We start from the raw sequence: 17,075 nt of genomic DNA, 5'->3' as shown, positions 1-17,075 counted from the left end.
GAGTTTATGTTTCAAGAGTTATAAGGAAAAAAATGAGCAATAATGCAATTACATCATAGCTATCAATAAAGAAATGTGGACACGTGCATACGATGGTGAATATCGATATGATCATATGAAAATCAATTTGACTGAGGCTATCAATTCAACCTCAAAAGAGGCATGTCATTTACCTGTAACTGTTTTGGTTAAAACGGCGTATTTTCATTTGAGTAAGATTTTTGTCAAACTCTGAGGGACAAACTCTTACTTGGATGCAAAACGACCATTTTTATCACCCAAGATAAATAGTAGACCTACAGAAAAAGGTTACAACATCAAATGGAATGTTAGTAACAAATTTTTCTCGCACCCATGAATTATTTTGTGTGACAGAAACGCCACGACCTCTTCAAGGGATTGAATCTAACTCTTTTAGAGTTAACCTACAAGAAAGGCGGTGTGATTGTGGTTTTTTTTCTTCAAGTTCTAAAGTATTCATACTCCCATGTCATAACAACTAGCTCACATTCCCATTTGGACTATAAAATTTATATCGATCTCGTATACAAATTTTCGTAAGTATTCAAGGTATATGAATTTGAGTTCCCCCATAGGTAATGAAAATGACCCAAATGAGATTTAGACTTATCTTACAATTATATCATATTCGTTGTTATTAAGGGAGTTAGGTCGTTCAAAATCCACTCAAATTTATTGTGATATGAATATTCGAGAGACGTCAAAAGAACATAAAAGATGTGAGCATTACATAAACCTAGACCACAATAGAAAAAAATATACATCTTTTATCATCACTTATTTGTTGACCATTACTTATGTAATTGCATTTTCTAATATTTCAATTTATATGATTCTTATACTTTCAATTTATGTGATTTTCTTTTTTTTCTTTCTTTTCTTTTACAAGATGTGACTTTCTTCATTTTTTTTTATAATTTAATGTTTAGGGTTCATTTTTTGTTTAAGGTTTAGTAACCTTAAATAAAGAAAACTCTAAACTATTTTAACATAAAACCCTAAATCACTCAATCAACTTAAGGCGCTCAACCAACCCTAACCCTCAACCAATTTAGGGTTCATTATTTTCAATTTAGAGTTTAGTTATTGTGATTAAGACTTTTAATTTTAATCTAATCCTAATCCATTTGAAGAAAAAAAACCCTAAATCACTTTAACCTAAAACCCAAAACCATTTTAATATAAAAAACCCTAAATTGCCCAGTTAATCTTAACCCTAAATTGATATTAAAAACGGTATTAAAAGAGCGTGCCCTACATCGCGCCTTCCACCGTGACACCATATTAGCAGAAACCCATAGAAAGCGCCCCTGCAACGTACCTTTCATCTACCTCAGCAAGGCGCGTTTCACACAACACTCTTCCATCTTATTTTGTAAAAAAAGATGTTGGTTTAGTACATATTCGAAAATGGTTTTAAATTGATAATTTTTATTATTTTGAATATTTTTAGATAAAATTACCGTTTAATCTGATATATATTTTTTCCCAAAAGATCGAAAATCATTAAAACTTTTCATTAATCCAAAACTTTCTTTGAGGCAAAGTCTATCGACTCTCTTTCACCGTCTCAGTATTTATGATTCAAGAACACAACGATAAAATTATCGAATTCGGAGATGGAACCAAGGGATACGAGAGGGGATGATTTTAAAATTTTTTGGTATAATAAACTTTTTAAGTTTAAATATTTGTTAAATATTTTTTTTAGTTTTTTAATATTTAAATTTTAATATTCAAGTTGATTTATTCTTTTATGAAAATATTGAATAAATTACACGTATTATATTTTAGTCATTCAATTTTTTTTAAAAAAATTATGCTAACGTTATATTTTGATCACCTCACCGTTAAAAAGTTACAAAACTGCTGGTGTAATATTTTTTTTATTTTTTCAATGATAACGCGACATTATTTTATAATGACATGTCAACATCACCTTTAATTTTTTAACTACAAATGATCAAAATAAAACCAAAACTAAAAATTTGAAATAATTTTAAAAAGTAAATAATTAAATGATTAAAATGAAACAAAAATAATAATTAAAATAATGAACGTATAATTTATCTAAAAAATTTACTCCTCTTAATATTTGATTTTAATTTCCTTCTCGAAAATTTCTAACAACCAAGAATCATGGGTTCCTAATAACAAATAGAGAATTGACGGCTTCGGACAACATTTCTTGATGATTCAAACAAATTGTTTCGTGGACTCCAAATTACTTCCGTAGTAAAAGAATTGTTTGTTATTTCTAAGGATCCGTGTAAAAACATCATATATATCAGGAGTGTGAGCGTTCAAAAACTCTATATATTGAGCCCGATTTGTTTCGAAAAATTTAATGCTAACTCGACTCGCTCAAAAGTTATATTCCAAGCTGAGTCAACACAGACAAACGAGATTAAAATTATCAAGCTTATCATATATTACTACAGTCAATTGTGAAGGGACTTGAGCGCTTTTTTTTGGGGGGGGGGGGGATTCGGTTCAATTGTTAAGACAAATAGGTTAAGGTAAAGCTATAGCATAGATCGTAAAACTCAAACAATAGAGATGAGTATCTGTCAAATTAAAAGGGTAATTGCGAAATTTACTAAAAGTTTGTTCTCAGGGTTTAATCTCTTTAACAAGAATATATATCCTCTAAATTAAATAACCATGAAGCTCAACATGAACGAACCGAACCTCATTTGTCGAGCTCCATTGCTTGAGCTGCTTTGGCTTTAGCAGCTTCAGTTAACTTGGTCTTCAATTTCCTCTTCCCTACCTGAAACCCGCTTCCACCGTTCTTCTTTTTCTTCCCATTACCATCAACCTGCACTTACCCAGAATTAAAATGAAATTTGTTAACCAGTGAAAGAGTAACAGTCTCACCTTATGAAGCTCAACTGAACGAACCGAACCTCATTTGTCGGCTCCATTGCTTGAGCTGCTTTGGCTTTAGCAGCTTCAGTTAACTTGGTCTTCATTTCCTCTTCCTACCTGAAACCGCTTCCACCGTTCTTCTTTTCTTCCCATTACCATCAACCTGCACTTACCCATTATATAAATCCTTAAATAAACAGAATTAAAATGAAATTTTGTTAACCAGTGAAAGAGTAACAGTCTCACCTTCATCTTATTCTTCTTTGCTTGAAGCTTCTTAGCCTTCTTCTCCTCTTCTCTTTCTCCCTAATTTTCCAAGATAATACAAATCATAAATCACTTCAAAAATAAAAATCAGAGAAAGATGAGGAGTAAATTGAAGAATTTCGTACTTCTGATCGAAATCGTGTTGTCTTTTTCGACGAGCTAAACTATTCTTCTTCGACATACTCCTCTGTTGTTCCGCCTTTGAAGCGACTGTTCTTTCTTCCTCTTGTTTGCCTAAACCCTAACCTCACCTTTATTTGAATTTTGAGAAGGCTAAAGACAACAAGTCACTGGACTACATCAAAATAATGTTTTTGGGCATTCAAACTTTTAAATGTTACAAATAATTATTAAACTTATCAAATTGATACAAAATGGTCCATGTAATATATTTTTTTTCAAGGAGCAGGACTTTTGGCATTTCCGAGCTACTGCAAATGTAAGTTGGAGTATCAGCAGAATCTTAAAAACAAGGGCTGAAGCTTTTCTAATTTTTTCAGCCGGTTCACCGCATATTAGGGAAATTTGGATTTTGGTTCGATTCAAAGGGCAAAATGTTTCATGGCATAAACTTATTTGGTTTCCATTGCATTTCCAAAGTTTAGCTTGATAACTTGGATGGCATTACTGAACAAATTGCCTACTAGAGACCGCCTACTTCGAATGGGAATTACCACAGACAGTCTTTGTGTTAATTATTGCAACTTACGAGACAAGGGACCATCTCTTTTCGCAATGTCTCTAGCAGTGGAACTCTGGTATTCAATTTTGAATCTTAATGGGATGAAGATCACTTACTTATCATGGGATGAAATGGTTTCAAAGACATGTTCATCATGGAAAGGGAAGTCTCTTCTTACTTCCATCTTGAAAATTTCCTGGACTGCTTTTATTTACTCTCTGTGGCAAGAAAGAAACCAGAGAATATTCCAAAGACGTCGTAGAACGATTGATTGCTTGCTCAAAGAGGTTAAAGACGTTGTTGAAATTCGCCTTAGGGGAACAAATATTAATAGACTAGATAGTACTAACCTAATACTTTGTAATGCTTGGGGTATAGTCTAACCAATCATTTTGTAGGCTGTAATTTTGATTCTTTCATTGTTGATTGGTGGATTGTTGTAACTAAACCTTGAGATGGGTAATAAAATCAAAATTATCCAAAAAAATAATATTTTTTTGATAAATTTAATGATATTTTTGTAATAGTTTGATAGTTTAGTTTTTTTTAGGCTGATATCACAAATAATACCTAAAATATATTATATTCTTTATCTAAACATCTAAAACATTTTTTTCAAGTAAGTATCTAAAATTATCATTTTAATTAAAATACGTACATAACTTTTCTTCCAACAAGTGTCAAACGTTAATGGCCAAAATTATTATTTGTGCTAACATTGAGAATAATTTTATTAATAAGATCATTTAATTATATAAATTCCAATTGTTGTGTAAAAAACTTCACATTTGAGGTAAACTTAGTAATTAGTTTTTTTATTAAGATATTACAAATGGTATATTTCTAATACTCTCAATTTATAATAACATTCAATTACTCTTGATGTAATCACTGGTACTCAAACTCTGAACCTTTAAGAATACCAATCATTTTTTAACGGCTGAGGTAATTCGGTTTGCAACTTAGTTATTGTTTAGTGTTTTAACTTCATAAAATAATTTTAGTTTGTAAAATGTTGGTGGTTTGTATCTTAAATTACTCTAGTGAACCTATCAAGTGACATTAATGGTGAAAAGGAGTATTGTTTTCTTTAGAAGTCTTAGGTTCGAGTAGTTATATCTGTAAAATGTATACACATCGTTAATCATTTAAAAATATAAATAAATACTACTTTATAATCACTTCGAATATTAAAAAAAATAGTTGATGTAATGTTTTATGATCTCATGTACGTAAGTTTCCTAAGTTTAGAAATGCTTGTAATTCTAAGCCTTTTGTGTGGACTTAAATTCTTATCTTGTCTGATTCCATGTAAATAGTCAAAGTTTCTCTACTTTGTTATGCATAAATTTACTAGTGCTAGTAATATTTATAATACTTACTATTCCAATGGAAATACTTTTATTGTTTGTGAAATGCATGATTAACAAATGAAAGACAATAATATCGTTTTCTTAAAAAAAACAAAATTGAATTTTATTTAAAATTAAACCTATTCATAATTGGCTTGAATGCAAGAGATTGTTTGATTCTGGTTTAGCTTAGTTTTAAATTGTTAATGGGGTCGCAAGCAAGCGCTCAAACGACACCGTTGACTTGTTTAGTTCTAGTGGGCCTGGTTAATACGATCAATTCAACTCGACCTGAAAATATACGTCTTTCACTCGATTCGATCTGATTTTGATAAAATTCGAATTTGACTCGACTCAATCCGAAATAATATAATATTAAAAAATATTATTTTTATTCGATAGAAATAAAATTTAATTGAAAGAAAATAATATATAAATAGATATTATTATTATCTCTAAATATATAAGATAAAATTATATCATTTTAATATGATTGAATCGAATATTTTATCCTAACACAAATCTAACCTAATCAAACATAATATTAAAAATTCAACTCCATTAGGTCGAACCGGATCAAACTCATCAAGTCCGTGTCATCCCTAGTTTCACCGCTCATTATGTTAGAAGATTCAAAACGAGCTAATGAGCTAAAAGCCAAACATAATAGGGAAGAGGCTGGAAAATTTTCAAATTTCAAAACCCTAACGTCCGACACAAGCTCTCTGCGAGCAAACTCTAATCTTCTCCTTTAATCGATGGCACTAAGAAGCAAAATCAAAACCCTGGATACCCCGCATCGGCGATCAACGGGCTGAATCGGATCCCGAGTCCGAAGGACTTGGAGGAGCTGGAATCGGAAGTGAAGAAAATGACGGAGAGATTCTAGAATACAGAGCTACTATACCAGACCAGCTAAAGAACACTCTCGATTCAATTCTTTCTAATCAAATACCCAATTTGGCCCACATTGATGATGGGTTGGAGTCTGGACCATCCGCAGGTACGATTAAAACCTCAAATCTTTATAGTTTTTTTTTTTAAAGAAAATTGGGATCGATAGATCCTTCTTGATAACTGACCTAGGTTTTGCTTTCAAAGATTCAAAGATGAGAGATGAACCAAGGACGGACGAGAAGATATTAGTCAAAGGCAAAATTCCGAGCAACATTTCAGCAATGCCGGTTGTTTTGGTAAGGATGGAGTGTATTTCCAGGATCGAGAAGCTAGGCTCTTGCAATGGAATAATCACATCCTGGTTTTAACAGAGGAAGTTGGTTGAATCAATGGAGGTTTATTTGTAAATTTCGCTTGTGAGTTTTCGCCCTTCCCCAATTGCAGGTATGGTTTATGGTGTAATTACTTGAAGATGGTTTTTAATGTGTGTCTCAGTTGGTATTTCATAATATTATGTTACATAGGGAGTATCGTCGGCTGTAATGCATTTCCCTCTTATTTTCTCAATTCTACGGGGGGGTTTTGTTTGTAAGATGTAGAGCTGTTTGCGGTGTAATTATTGTTAAGACTAGTTTTAGAGTTGAGATTTTGCAAGACTGTAACTTGTGGAAAACATTATATTATTGAGCTGTAATAGACTGTAACTTGAACTTGAAATGAACATTTTATTAATGGAGTCATAAAACTTTTTTTTATTTATTAGGGTAAATTACAAATTTGGTAATTGAAATTTACACTTTCTCTCTACTTTCTCTCTTATTTCTCTCATTGTAATTCAAATATTTTCAATTTCTTCTTTGAATTTAATATATTGGGTTTTTATGGTCACTTGGTCGTTTCTTCAATAACGCGTTAAAATGGTTTTTTATATAGATGTCAACTGTATCATTTTGGTGAATTTTTTATGACATCATTTTAATGTTAATTATTTAACAACGGAATGATAAAAAAAATCCAATTTATTAAGTTGGTGAGGAAATTAAAAATTTTTAAAGTTCAGTGAGCAAAATAGGAGGATGAACAAAGTTTAGTGATGAAATTTGTAATTTATCCTATTTAACCTCTGTGTTGGAAGACTGGGGGTGGGAGGTTTGGTTATCTTAAGCACTGCTTCTTGAGATAAAGGTAAAACAACCCACAAATCATCAAAACAATCATCAGGGGAGCAAAACTAGATTCTAAGTCGAAAATTTTGTTTTTTTTTATTTTCAAGTTTTGGTTCAGAAAAGTTTAAAAAATTAAAACGACTTTTTTTATCTTTCGTTGTTTTGATTGTTTCGTGATTTGATTCTTTATTTTTTTTCTTTAATTTTTCGTTCATTTTAAGTCTATTTTTCATTAAATTTAAATCATACTCTTCAACCATAGTAGAATATATGTGTAAGATTGATTTTTCTTTTTCTCAATAAGTATTCTATTTTTTGTAATTTAATCGCTCAATTTTATGTTAGATTCAATTTGATATTCTAATTGTAATTTTTTAAGTTCTTCTTTCTATTGATACCTTGTCCTCAAATTCCTTATTTAAAAGTAGCATGATATATATTATAAAATTTTATATGATATTTAATTTATTAAATAACATTATAAGTTTTATTTGTACATACAAAATAAAAAATATATATTATATACTTAAAAAACTTATTTAAATTAAATCAATTAATATCATAATATTATAATTAATTATTGTAATATCGTAATGTTAAATATGATTATTATAAGTTTAAGATGTCACATCAAATTATTGAGGTAACTATTATTTTTATTTTTATTTTCATTTTCATTTTAAAACATAACATGACTTAGAATATAAACATCTATAAAAATTATAAAATATCTATACAAATAAAATTATGTGACGCATAATTTAAAATAATAATATAGTATAAAACTCTCACTTGAAAATAATAATTAAAAGGCAATCTCTTGGTTCTTCATTGGCCCATGAACTTAAAGAAGGAAGCTTTTCAACACATAGGGCGCATCCCTGAAACCCAATAAAACCATGGACCGAATCAGTTGGTCCATTATTTTAAGTAAGTAGGAAGAAAGTATATGTGCATCATTCCAGATTGCGTAGTTTCCGGATAGCCAACTCACAGTCTTCAAAACAAGCAAAAAATTTTCATCCATGGCTTAGCAGGTACAAACAAGCTCTCTAGCCGATTCATCCATGGCTTTTCTTCTAATATTTGTCTCTTCTTTTCCTTTGCTAATTTTCATCCAACCGCTATCAGAAGGGTAGCTGTAGAACATAACCCAAACCCCACCCCTGAACTTCTCCAATCTTCACTTACCCCAAATCCTAGTACTTTTCTTTGCTTTCTTGAATCCCCCCTTTATGTTTCAAAGTTTATCCTTTTTGTTTTTAATATTTTCTTTTCACTTTTATTGGAGCTTTTATGTGGGTAACTTTTGTTTTCTTGTAGTTTCCTGTTGATCAGCTAGGATTCCTTCATCTTCTTTTGGCTGATGATTGGACCGACTTGGGATTTCAGAGCCTACTAGTAATCCCCTTCGAATGCTTCCTTTGACTACTTGAATCACTTTATAAAACCAGTTTTAGCTGACCGTAAGTTACCCTTATAAAATTTTCCACCATTGATTCAGAAAAAAAAAACCCTGTTTTTGTATGTGTTTCGTGTTACTTAATCTTTAGATTGATCCCTTGCATGTTATTAAATGTGTTTGATTCATAGGGGAGCCCCTGTCAATCGCCTGTTGCTGTCCCATCATTGAATGTGTTTACTGTTTAGCCTGTGCTCGTTGGGTATGGAAGAAATGTCTATACACTGCAGGCCAAGAAAGCGGGCACTGGGGTTTAGCCACAGTGGAAGAATTCGAGCCGATACCACGCCTGTGTCTTTTAATTCTAGCTGTTTATGAAGATGATCTTCATAACCCTCTTTGGGCACCCCCTGGAGGCTATGGAATCGATCCTGATTGGGTTTTCTTAAGAAGAAATGACCAAGAAACTCAAGGCCGAACTCCACCTTACTTTGTTTATTTGGATCATGATAACGCTGATATTGTCTTGGCTGTTAGGGGACTTAACTTGGCAAAGGAAAGTGATTATGCTGTTTTGCTTGATAATAAACTGGGGCAGACAAAATTTGATGGTGGATATGTGCACAATGGGTTATCGAAGGCTGCCAAGTGGGTTTTCGATGCTGAGTGTGAGGTTTTAAGGGAATTGGTTAAGAAGCATCCTAGCTACACTTTGACATTTGCAGGTCATTACCTTGGGGCGGGATTGGTGGCCTTGTTGGCGATGGTTGTAGTTCAAAATCGTAGCAAATTGGGAATCACGGACAAGAATTGGATTATATGCTATGCCATTGCGCCTGCTCGGTGTATGCCACTCAACTTGGCAGTTCGATATGCAGATGTAATAAACACGATAGTGCTTCAGGTAAATTTGTCTTACTATATATTGTTAATTTGTATGTATTTGTTGTATATGTGGACTTGATCTTTGACTTCAGCCTGTCAAATTTGGTTACGAAGTTTAGGGCTAGATCAACATACTCGAATGTCTATTGATAATATATTGTAGGCTTAGATCCTAACATGAGCCATTGGTAGAAATAGGAAAATAGTTTCGTTATTCCAACAAAATATTAAAGCTCACATTCTGTTTATTGTAGTTGATGCTGGAGAAAGACGGGATAATGCGAGTTCCTGCAAAGCAGAAAATGGCGCGGCAAGAGTCTCTTGCTCGAGAACATAGTGAAGAGCACAAGGCAGGCTCTTCATAGAGCAGTTGCTTTGGATATCCCACAAGCTTACTTGCCTTCCACATACGTAACGTTCAGTGAGATGGAAGAAGCTGAATCTTCTGGTGGATCTAGTGAGAGGTTTCCGAGTTATCACCTCGGAAAAGATTTGAGAGTTGAAAAGTAAACCGAGCTCACAGATATGTTCAAGAAATGATTTCCTTTTCTTTCCCATGTGCACCATGGTTTATTGCTTGATTGCCATGATATGGAATTATTAGAAGAATGGTAAAAAAAAGTTATGTACATAATAGGCAATTTATTTTATCCCAGTAAGCATTCATGATTTAATCTTGATCAAAACATTCCATACCGATTTCATTTGTACAAAAAGTGTTTGTTATATTAGCTAGGAATACACTATTCCCTAACATGCAACAATTGTCTAGAGTTGAATGAAAATGGTACATATTTTTAAGCGCTTTCCAACGCCTTGCTATACCTGTAAATCGAGAGCCGCTTCCCCTGCAGTGAAGACTTAATAAATTTTATATATAATATGAGAAAAATATTGTGTAAATTTTAATTAAATTAGTGTATTTATAATTATTTAAAAAAATCAAAAAGCATCCTAACAATATTTTTTATTAAACTAAGGTGATTTGTTTTTTGGTACACTTGAACAAAGCAGTAAACTAGTGTCTCAGCTGGTGCTCCTGGTTCTTATCCGCTCCCAACAACGTCTGAATTTCAGGTGGAGACAACTTTAGAATAGTGGAATCATCTCCTTGTAGAAGTGCGAGATTCTCGCAAGTTTATCGACGCATTTGTTTCCTTCACGCCAGATGTGCCGAACTTCAACCACCCATACTTCCTTAAGGATGTCTAAATAATCATTTACCAAATCTGTTTCAGAGGCGTCAACCATTTTGTCTCCATTAAAGAGGTCCACAATCCATTTTGCATCCATCTCTAGGATTAGGTTTCTAAGCCCTAGACTTTTCGCTAACAAGAGACCCTGCAGAGCCCCCCAAATTTCAGCGAGCGAGCTATTAACCCTCCCTAGTCTAAGCATGAATCCCGCTTTCCAATCCCCATTGCTATCTCGAATCAGACCACCTGCAGCCGCCAGGCTAGAATTCATTTTATACACACCATCAGTATTTAGAATCCAACCCCCTTCAGGAGGTTTTTTCCATTTAACCCAACAAGGATCATTAAACATCCTGCTATGTGAGTTTAACAGGGTTTTATCTACATCCATTGCAAGCCGTTTGGCATAGGTAATCACTTGAGAGGGATTCATTGATGTTTCTTTAAAGATCATTTCATTCTTGCTCTTCCACAGTCCCCAAATAGTAGCCATGAACAAAGGTCCCCATTCTAATCCATCGAGCCCGACTTTCTTAGAAAGACAGTTTGATTTCAGCCAATTCTTGAAATCCATCGAAGTGAATCGGCTGTCCTGTTCCGTAGCATTTAATTCTTCCCAAACAAATTTAGCAATGTTACACCTTCGGAAAATGTGATCGATTGATTCTGTTACATTTCGACAACTTTTGCAGTTCGCATATTGTGTCATGTTCTTCCTGCACCTAACCTCATTTGTGTTAAGTTTGTCTAGGTATGACAACCAAATAAAGAACCTGATTCGTTCGATGGTTTTAGTTTTCCATACCCACTCAAGATTTTCCCCATGTTGACCACCCATCTCCATATTAGAAATTGAGTGGTAAGCTGAACTCACCGTAAATTGCTCATCCTTGGATAAGCCCCAAGTAATTTCATCTCGTTCATGCGGATCGGTTAGGACTGGAATCGGAACTCTTTAGATTTCCCTCCTTGTTTCTTCAGAGATTTGATGTTGGATTTCTCGGATATTCCAAGTTCTATCTTCATCAATATATCTGGCCACCTCTTCATTTCTGCTTGGATTGTCCATTAAAGGATATGAATTTTTCAGTGGTTCTTTTCCTAACCACCAGTCCTGGCAGAATTTTGCTTGAATACTTGATTTTATTTGCCATTTTCTCCCTTGTTTAATTAAGTTCCGAGTTCGTAGCAAGCCCCTCCAAGTGGAAGAGTTGTTTCCACTTGAGTCTACCTCCAAGAATTCCTTATTTTTAAGATACTTCCCGGTAAACACTTTACACCAGAGATTTTCTTGTCTAGTGAGGAGTTTCTAACTGTTCTTTGTCATAAGAGCGATGTTCATTAATCTTGCTTTACGAATTCCTAATCCTCCCATCTTTTTTGATCAACAAACTTTATCTCAGCTAACCAGATGATTATGAGCATACACTGTGTCTCCTCCCCACAAAAAGTTACAATTTAGGCTATCCAGCTTTTTACAGACCGAAATAAAAAGCACGGATGTCTGCATCGTGTGTAATGGCACAGCACTGGAGACGAATTGAATAAGTTTTCTTCTACCCGCCATGGATAGAACTCTTCCTTTCCAGCCTGCCAATCTTTTAATGATTTTCTCAATGAGAGGACCATAGGTTCCTGAATTAACCCTTTTGTGGATGATAGGAACTCCCAAGTAAGTTCCCAAGTTATCCGTAAGAGGGATGCCACACAAATTACTTAAGTAATGAGCTGTGTTAGAGTTAATATTTGGGGAGATAAATAATTTTGATTTCAGAAGATTTACCTCAACTCCAGTTGCACGGCTAAATTCATTTAGGCAACTTCTCATGTTTTGCATTTGATTTGAATCTGCTTCTGTAAACAGTAAGAGATCGTCCGCAAAGAATAAATGGCTTAATTTAATTCCACCCCTCGAGCTCTTAAACGGTTTCCATGTACCCCTTTCTTCTTTCTCCATGATAATGTGGGAAAGTCTTTCCATAACTAATATGAACAAGTACGGTGATAGCGGATCGCCTTGACGTAGACCTTGCTTTGGATTCAAACTCTCGGTGATTTCCCCATTCCAAAACGGTTCAATTGTACAGGAAGTAATGCAGAACATTATAGTCTCAACCAAACTCTCAGGAAAATTAAAGTCTTGAAGGGTTTTCTTAAGAAATTCCCAGCTAACATTATCAAAGGCTTTCTGAAGGTCTATTTTAGCAATCACTGCACCCTTCCTTCCTTTGAGTTTCATCATCGAATGAACTGCTTCCTGGATGATCAAAATATTTATAAAGTAATATATGTTCTAAATATGTTCAATCACCTTAATATAGTCGTTGGTGCTCAAACTTGTGACTTCTAAGAATAAAACGATTCTTTTAACCATCAAAGTAAATTGATTCATACTCTTAACAAAAATTCAAACATACTTTTTGAACATAAAAGTATTAGGTGGACTTAAGACTTATTCAAGATGGAAGACTAAAATGTAACGGTGTTAATTACAAAATCAAAGTACGTCTAAAGAAAGTCGATTCCAATCATTGGTGGAACAGGATCTAGCTAAGTACAATCGATGTCAACATATATTTATGATTCCCAAAAATAAGTCCCCCTTTTAATTTTTTATGCTTATTATCTGCGTTGGTACCTTCAGTTAATAATTATGGTATTATGGGACTTTCTCTTTCGCCGCCTAGCTTTCCTCAAAATTCGTTCGGTCTCTTCCTTTGCTTCCTCTATCGAAATGTTTGTTGTGCCATCTTTAAAAAAATCTATGTTAAAAAAAAGGATGATAAGAGAAATTAGAACCTTTACACAGCAGCAAGTTATAGAAACAGATATCCATGTTATCCAAACTATTTGGATTTTTTCTCATTTTAAGCATGTTAGTGTTTGAAATCATCTCTCGGTAACTAATAAGCAGAAACTGAATCATGTAGTCTCTGATTTTGTTAAATGGGTACTACCTGTTTCCTTGCCGCTAAGCAAGCAGGAAAACCCTGCATCAATCTCTTCATCTGATTCAATTAAGATTCTGTATGTTTCCTGAATTGAGGATTGGCCCTTCAATTAAGCATAAACAACTCAAGGCAGCAAATAGGCTAAAACAAACTGTCAAATGGGGAAGGAATGCAAGTCCGTGCAACTTATTATTCGTGCAAATCACTTGCCTTAAAATATCCTCAAACAGGCCAGCACATCTCCATTAGAAAGCTTGAAGAATAGTAGCCAGGGGAAAAGTGGAGGAGAAAAATAAAAACAAAGGTGGAGTAAGAATTACCTGTTCAACAGACGAAACTCCTTTACTCTTGTCGTTTTCTTTGCGGTATGTCCTTTCATTTGTAGCAGGTTGCTTCATTTTTACATATTTCCAACCTCCTTTGTCTACCTCTGGAGCTAGAGAGGTTTGCTCATAAACCTTTTGAGGCACAGCTTGTCTAGAAGCAAGAGAATGTATTAGAATTTTGAAGTGAAGACAGTAACAGTAGAGCCAATAGTCCGAGTATTGCGTACTTCTTATCTGATAATGGTTTGGTTTGTGGAGTTGTACAACAGTCGGAAAACTGAATGTTGCGAATAAGAAAGTTTTACTGAGAAATTCTGTTGTCATTACATGATTTCTTTAAAGATAAATAATTATTCAATGAGAACATAAAAACACCTTAGGTGGAAGACCAGAAGCAACTGGACCATTTTGGATGAGAGTCTTCACATTGCCAGCGATTGCCTGAAGGTTCCAATACAATGATAATAAAATGCTTTACAAGCTGAGAAACATGACTGACAGAAAATGTTTGAAAATACAGAACACCGAAGTGTTGTTTATATTGGGAAAAGGAAATGATGATTTACTTGAAGGGAATTTCATGCCATTCAAGACCACAGAACTGAATGTATCATTTAAAAGTCTAAATGTTCTATGCATTTTGGAGTTAAACTCTTACAGCATATACGTACCTTTATTTCTTTGGTGAAGGAGTTGCAAAGCTCGTTTTGTAGTTTGATTAAAGAAGCTTCCATCTGTTCTGGTAAAGTAGAAAGCACGAAGAAGATGTTTTGTAACTTGTCACCATATACAGCATTGTTTAGTTGATCTGATATAGCTTTCATGCTGCCATCAAGACTGGCTTTGATATCTTCTTGACCCTTGTTCTGTTTAACAAATCTCAGTTGTTTTAAAAATTTCTATATTTATGCATGCTCATAACAAGGGTAGTCAATTTACAAAGTAAAAGAGGACAGTGATGTGTTATTAGTTACCATTAGATGTAGAGAGGTATCTTCAGCAATCAACCTCTGCCGCATCCCTTCCACTGAAAAAAAATTGTAAGAAACTTCATTTAACTAATGGAAAACTAAGTTTTATTGCCTTACATATAATTATATGTGTTGCTAATGTTATTCCATATCTTTTAAGTTTGGGTTTCTTATTTGTATTAAAGTTGTTTTTTCCTTTCTTTTGCCTAATCACAGGCAAGGTTGTTCATATCTAGGTTTTCTATACATGGGGACTGTTAAGTAGCTTATCCTATATTCCAGGTATTGGATACTCTTATATCAGAGTTGGGCTCGCCACATATAACCAATTTGTTTTGGGTCAGATGATTCAACATTGTGTACTAGAATTACGAAAGGTAGAGCTTGGTTTCTTCTTTGTTTACATATATCCTAGAATGACGAATGACAGGCATATAACAACCTTAATGGTTATAACCATGGCACAATCTTATGCCAGGTATTGGCACAACAAGTTATTAAGGTGAACAAAGGAACTAAATGACTCACTTTCCAGCAACACTTCTTTTGTTCCTTTGTTCACCTGCATTACATCACTTTGAACAGAATCTAAGATCATCCCAAATCTGTTCAATGAAGTTTCAATCACTGACATCCGGTGCTCAAGTTCTTCTGAAGTTTGACCTAGTCAAGCAAATAAAAAATTCAGCATCCATCCATTGCTGTACTATAAAAAAATGCAGTGCAAAAGCTTCATTAAATGTAAGATCATTAAACTGGTGATACTAAGCGTAGTAAATAACTAAATAGTAATCTTACATCGATGCTCTGGAGCAGAAACAGAATTCCATTTGCGCACAGTGGAAGATCTAGAAATCGGCACTTGACTATCTTCTCTTGTGAATTTGTTTGGAACCAAACAAGAAATCTTGTTGGCAACATTCTCTCGCTCTTGGGAACCAAATCTCTGCAGAAATGAAGTGCAAAATGCATTTTTTTTCATAAGAAAAAAATAAGGAGAATTATATGCAAACTTGAATGCTGGAAAAAAGCAAAAAAAGGAGATGAGATTTAACATGATCAGTTGTCACGATTTCATCGAGTGAGTTTTGTGAGATCTGAGAAAACAAGGCATGCTGAGAAGAAATCCCCTGTGAGATCGATTGTTGTGATGGCTGTGATCTAAGCTGTGATGATTGCGGTACACTCGGCGGCAGGCTTGATCTCCTTCACATATATTAAATAAACAAAGAGGTTCAAATTTTAAATTCAAACTCCCAGTTCTTAGATGATGCTAATCTCGAAATTGTCTAGACATGATTTTCTTTGTAAAATAAAATTTTATTAAGTGATTCTTCTTTCCCTAAAAGAAAGTACGGAAAAACATGAAACTGGAAATTTGAAAGAAAAAAACTCCCTCAGTCAAACATGTCTTCGAACAAGAGATTCCTTTCTGTAGAAAACGAAATTAGAAATAGGATCACCGGCTCACCGTTACACTTCCGTATAGCAAGAGAAAACCGCATAATAAAATCGATTAAGCTAATCACAATTTCGTAATAATAGCAAAGTTTCACGAATTAAATACTTTTTTGCACGCACTTTCTCGGGAAACAAACGATAAACATCTAAAGTGAAAAGGAACCTTGTATGAGGAGGAAAAACAGAGATGGAGCCAAGATCGCAGGCTTTGTTGATCTTCAACTTCATTTATTCCAGAATCGATTAAATCCTTTAGAGCGAGGAATTCAAGCCCTCATTTAAAGAAGTGTGGTCGTTGGAGTTGGAATTTCGATAAAAAAAATTAGAGAAAGAGGATTTAGATACAACTTAAAGTGAAAAGCTCTAACAAGAAGAAACGCCGATGCTTAAATAGGAGCCATGGATGATGGCGGGAACCCGAAAAAGTCAAAAAGTAATGACCTGATGGGCCGGAAGCTTGTTTGTTTGGGCCCGGATTCCCGGGCAATTTGATCCGAATCCGTATCCAGAATCTTACCCATCGACCCAATTGGACCCTGCTCAAGTTTTTTTAAAGGTATAATGCTAAAATTAACCCTGAAAAGTTATTAAAATCATCATTTTGGTCCTTATGTTTTAGAATATTTT

The 17,075-nt window shown here is 33.9% G+C and overlaps 2 protein-coding genes and 1 long non-coding RNA gene across 3 annotated transcripts; 1 reads left to right on the top strand and 2 right to left on the bottom strand.

Annotated features, from left to right (window-relative positions):
• Nucleotides 1-2,556: 2,556 nt before the first annotated feature.
• LOC120121185 lies at nt 2,557-3,185 on the bottom strand. The gene is made up of 2 exons (XR_005515967.1): nt 3,139-3,185; nt 2,557-2,842 (listed from the first exon to the last, which is right to left on the bottom strand). It is a non-coding gene; the product is annotated as an uncharacterized LOC120121185 (long non-coding RNA).
• A 592-nt stretch (nt 3,186-3,777) lies between these two features.
• On the top strand, nt 3,778-10,229 carry LOC120121191. Its single transcript, XM_039140613.1, has 5 exons — nt 3,778-4,213; nt 5,966-6,196; nt 6,295-6,399; nt 8,850-9,562; nt 9,798-10,229. The coding sequence occupies exons 1-5, from the start codon at nt 3,778-3,780 to the stop codon at nt 9,906-9,908; spliced, it is 1,596 nt and encodes a 531-aa protein (XP_038996544.1). The 3' UTR covers nt 9,909-10,229.
• Nucleotides 10,230-13,353: 3,124 nt separating this feature from the next.
• LOC120121190 (putative recombination initiation defects 3) lies at nt 13,354-16,779 on the bottom strand. The gene is made up of 10 exons (XM_039140612.1): nt 16,612-16,779; nt 16,043-16,193; nt 15,786-15,933; nt 15,516-15,650; nt 14,991-15,043; nt 14,688-14,882; nt 14,392-14,457; nt 14,011-14,250; nt 13,697-13,775; nt 13,354-13,489 (listed from the first exon to the last, which is right to left on the bottom strand). The coding sequence occupies exons 1-10, from the start codon at nt 16,674-16,676 to the stop codon at nt 13,380-13,382; spliced, it is 1,242 nt and encodes a 413-aa protein (XP_038996543.1). The 5' UTR covers nt 16,677-16,779; the 3' UTR covers nt 13,354-13,379.
• Between the last annotated feature and the right edge of the window lie 296 nt (nt 16,780-17,075).

Source organism: Hibiscus syriacus, unplaced genomic scaffold (assembly GCF_006381635.1).
Source record: "Hibiscus syriacus cultivar Baekdansim isolate YM2019G1 unplaced genomic scaffold, ASM638163v2 tig00110361_pilon, whole genome shotgun sequence".
Taxonomy (NCBI): Eukaryota; Viridiplantae; Streptophyta; class Magnoliopsida; order Malvales; family Malvaceae; genus Hibiscus; species Hibiscus syriacus.
Note: the sequence above shows the minus strand (reverse complement) of the source record. Positions and strands in the feature narration are given on the sequence as shown.

Bases quoted from the DNA above. Each gene is read 5' to 3' on its own strand.
- LOC120121191 (XM_039140613.1), top strand. From the start codon at position 3,778: ATGGCATTACTGAACAAATTGCCTACTAGAGACCGCCTACTTCGAATG. The intron at 6,400-8,849 runs GTATTTCCAGGA...TTTGATTCATAG, and splicing joins TGTTTTGGTAAGGATGGAGT to GGGAGCCCCTGTCAATCGCC. The intron at 9,563-9,797 runs GTAAATTTGTCT...TGTTTATTGTAG, and splicing joins TAAACACGATAGTGCTTCAG to TTGATGCTGGAGAAAGACGG.
- LOC120121190 (XM_039140612.1), bottom strand. From the start codon at position 16,676: ATGAAGTTGAAGATCAACAAAGCCTGCGATCTTGGCTCCATCTCTGTT. The intron at 15,651-15,785 runs GTAAGATTACTA...TTGCTTGACTAG, and splicing joins TTCTGCTCCAGAGCATCGAT to GTCAAACTTCAGAAGAACTT. The intron at 14,251-14,391 runs GTGTTTTTATGT...AACCATTATCAG, and splicing joins CTTCTGGTCTTCCACCTAAG to ATAAGAAGTACGCAATACTC.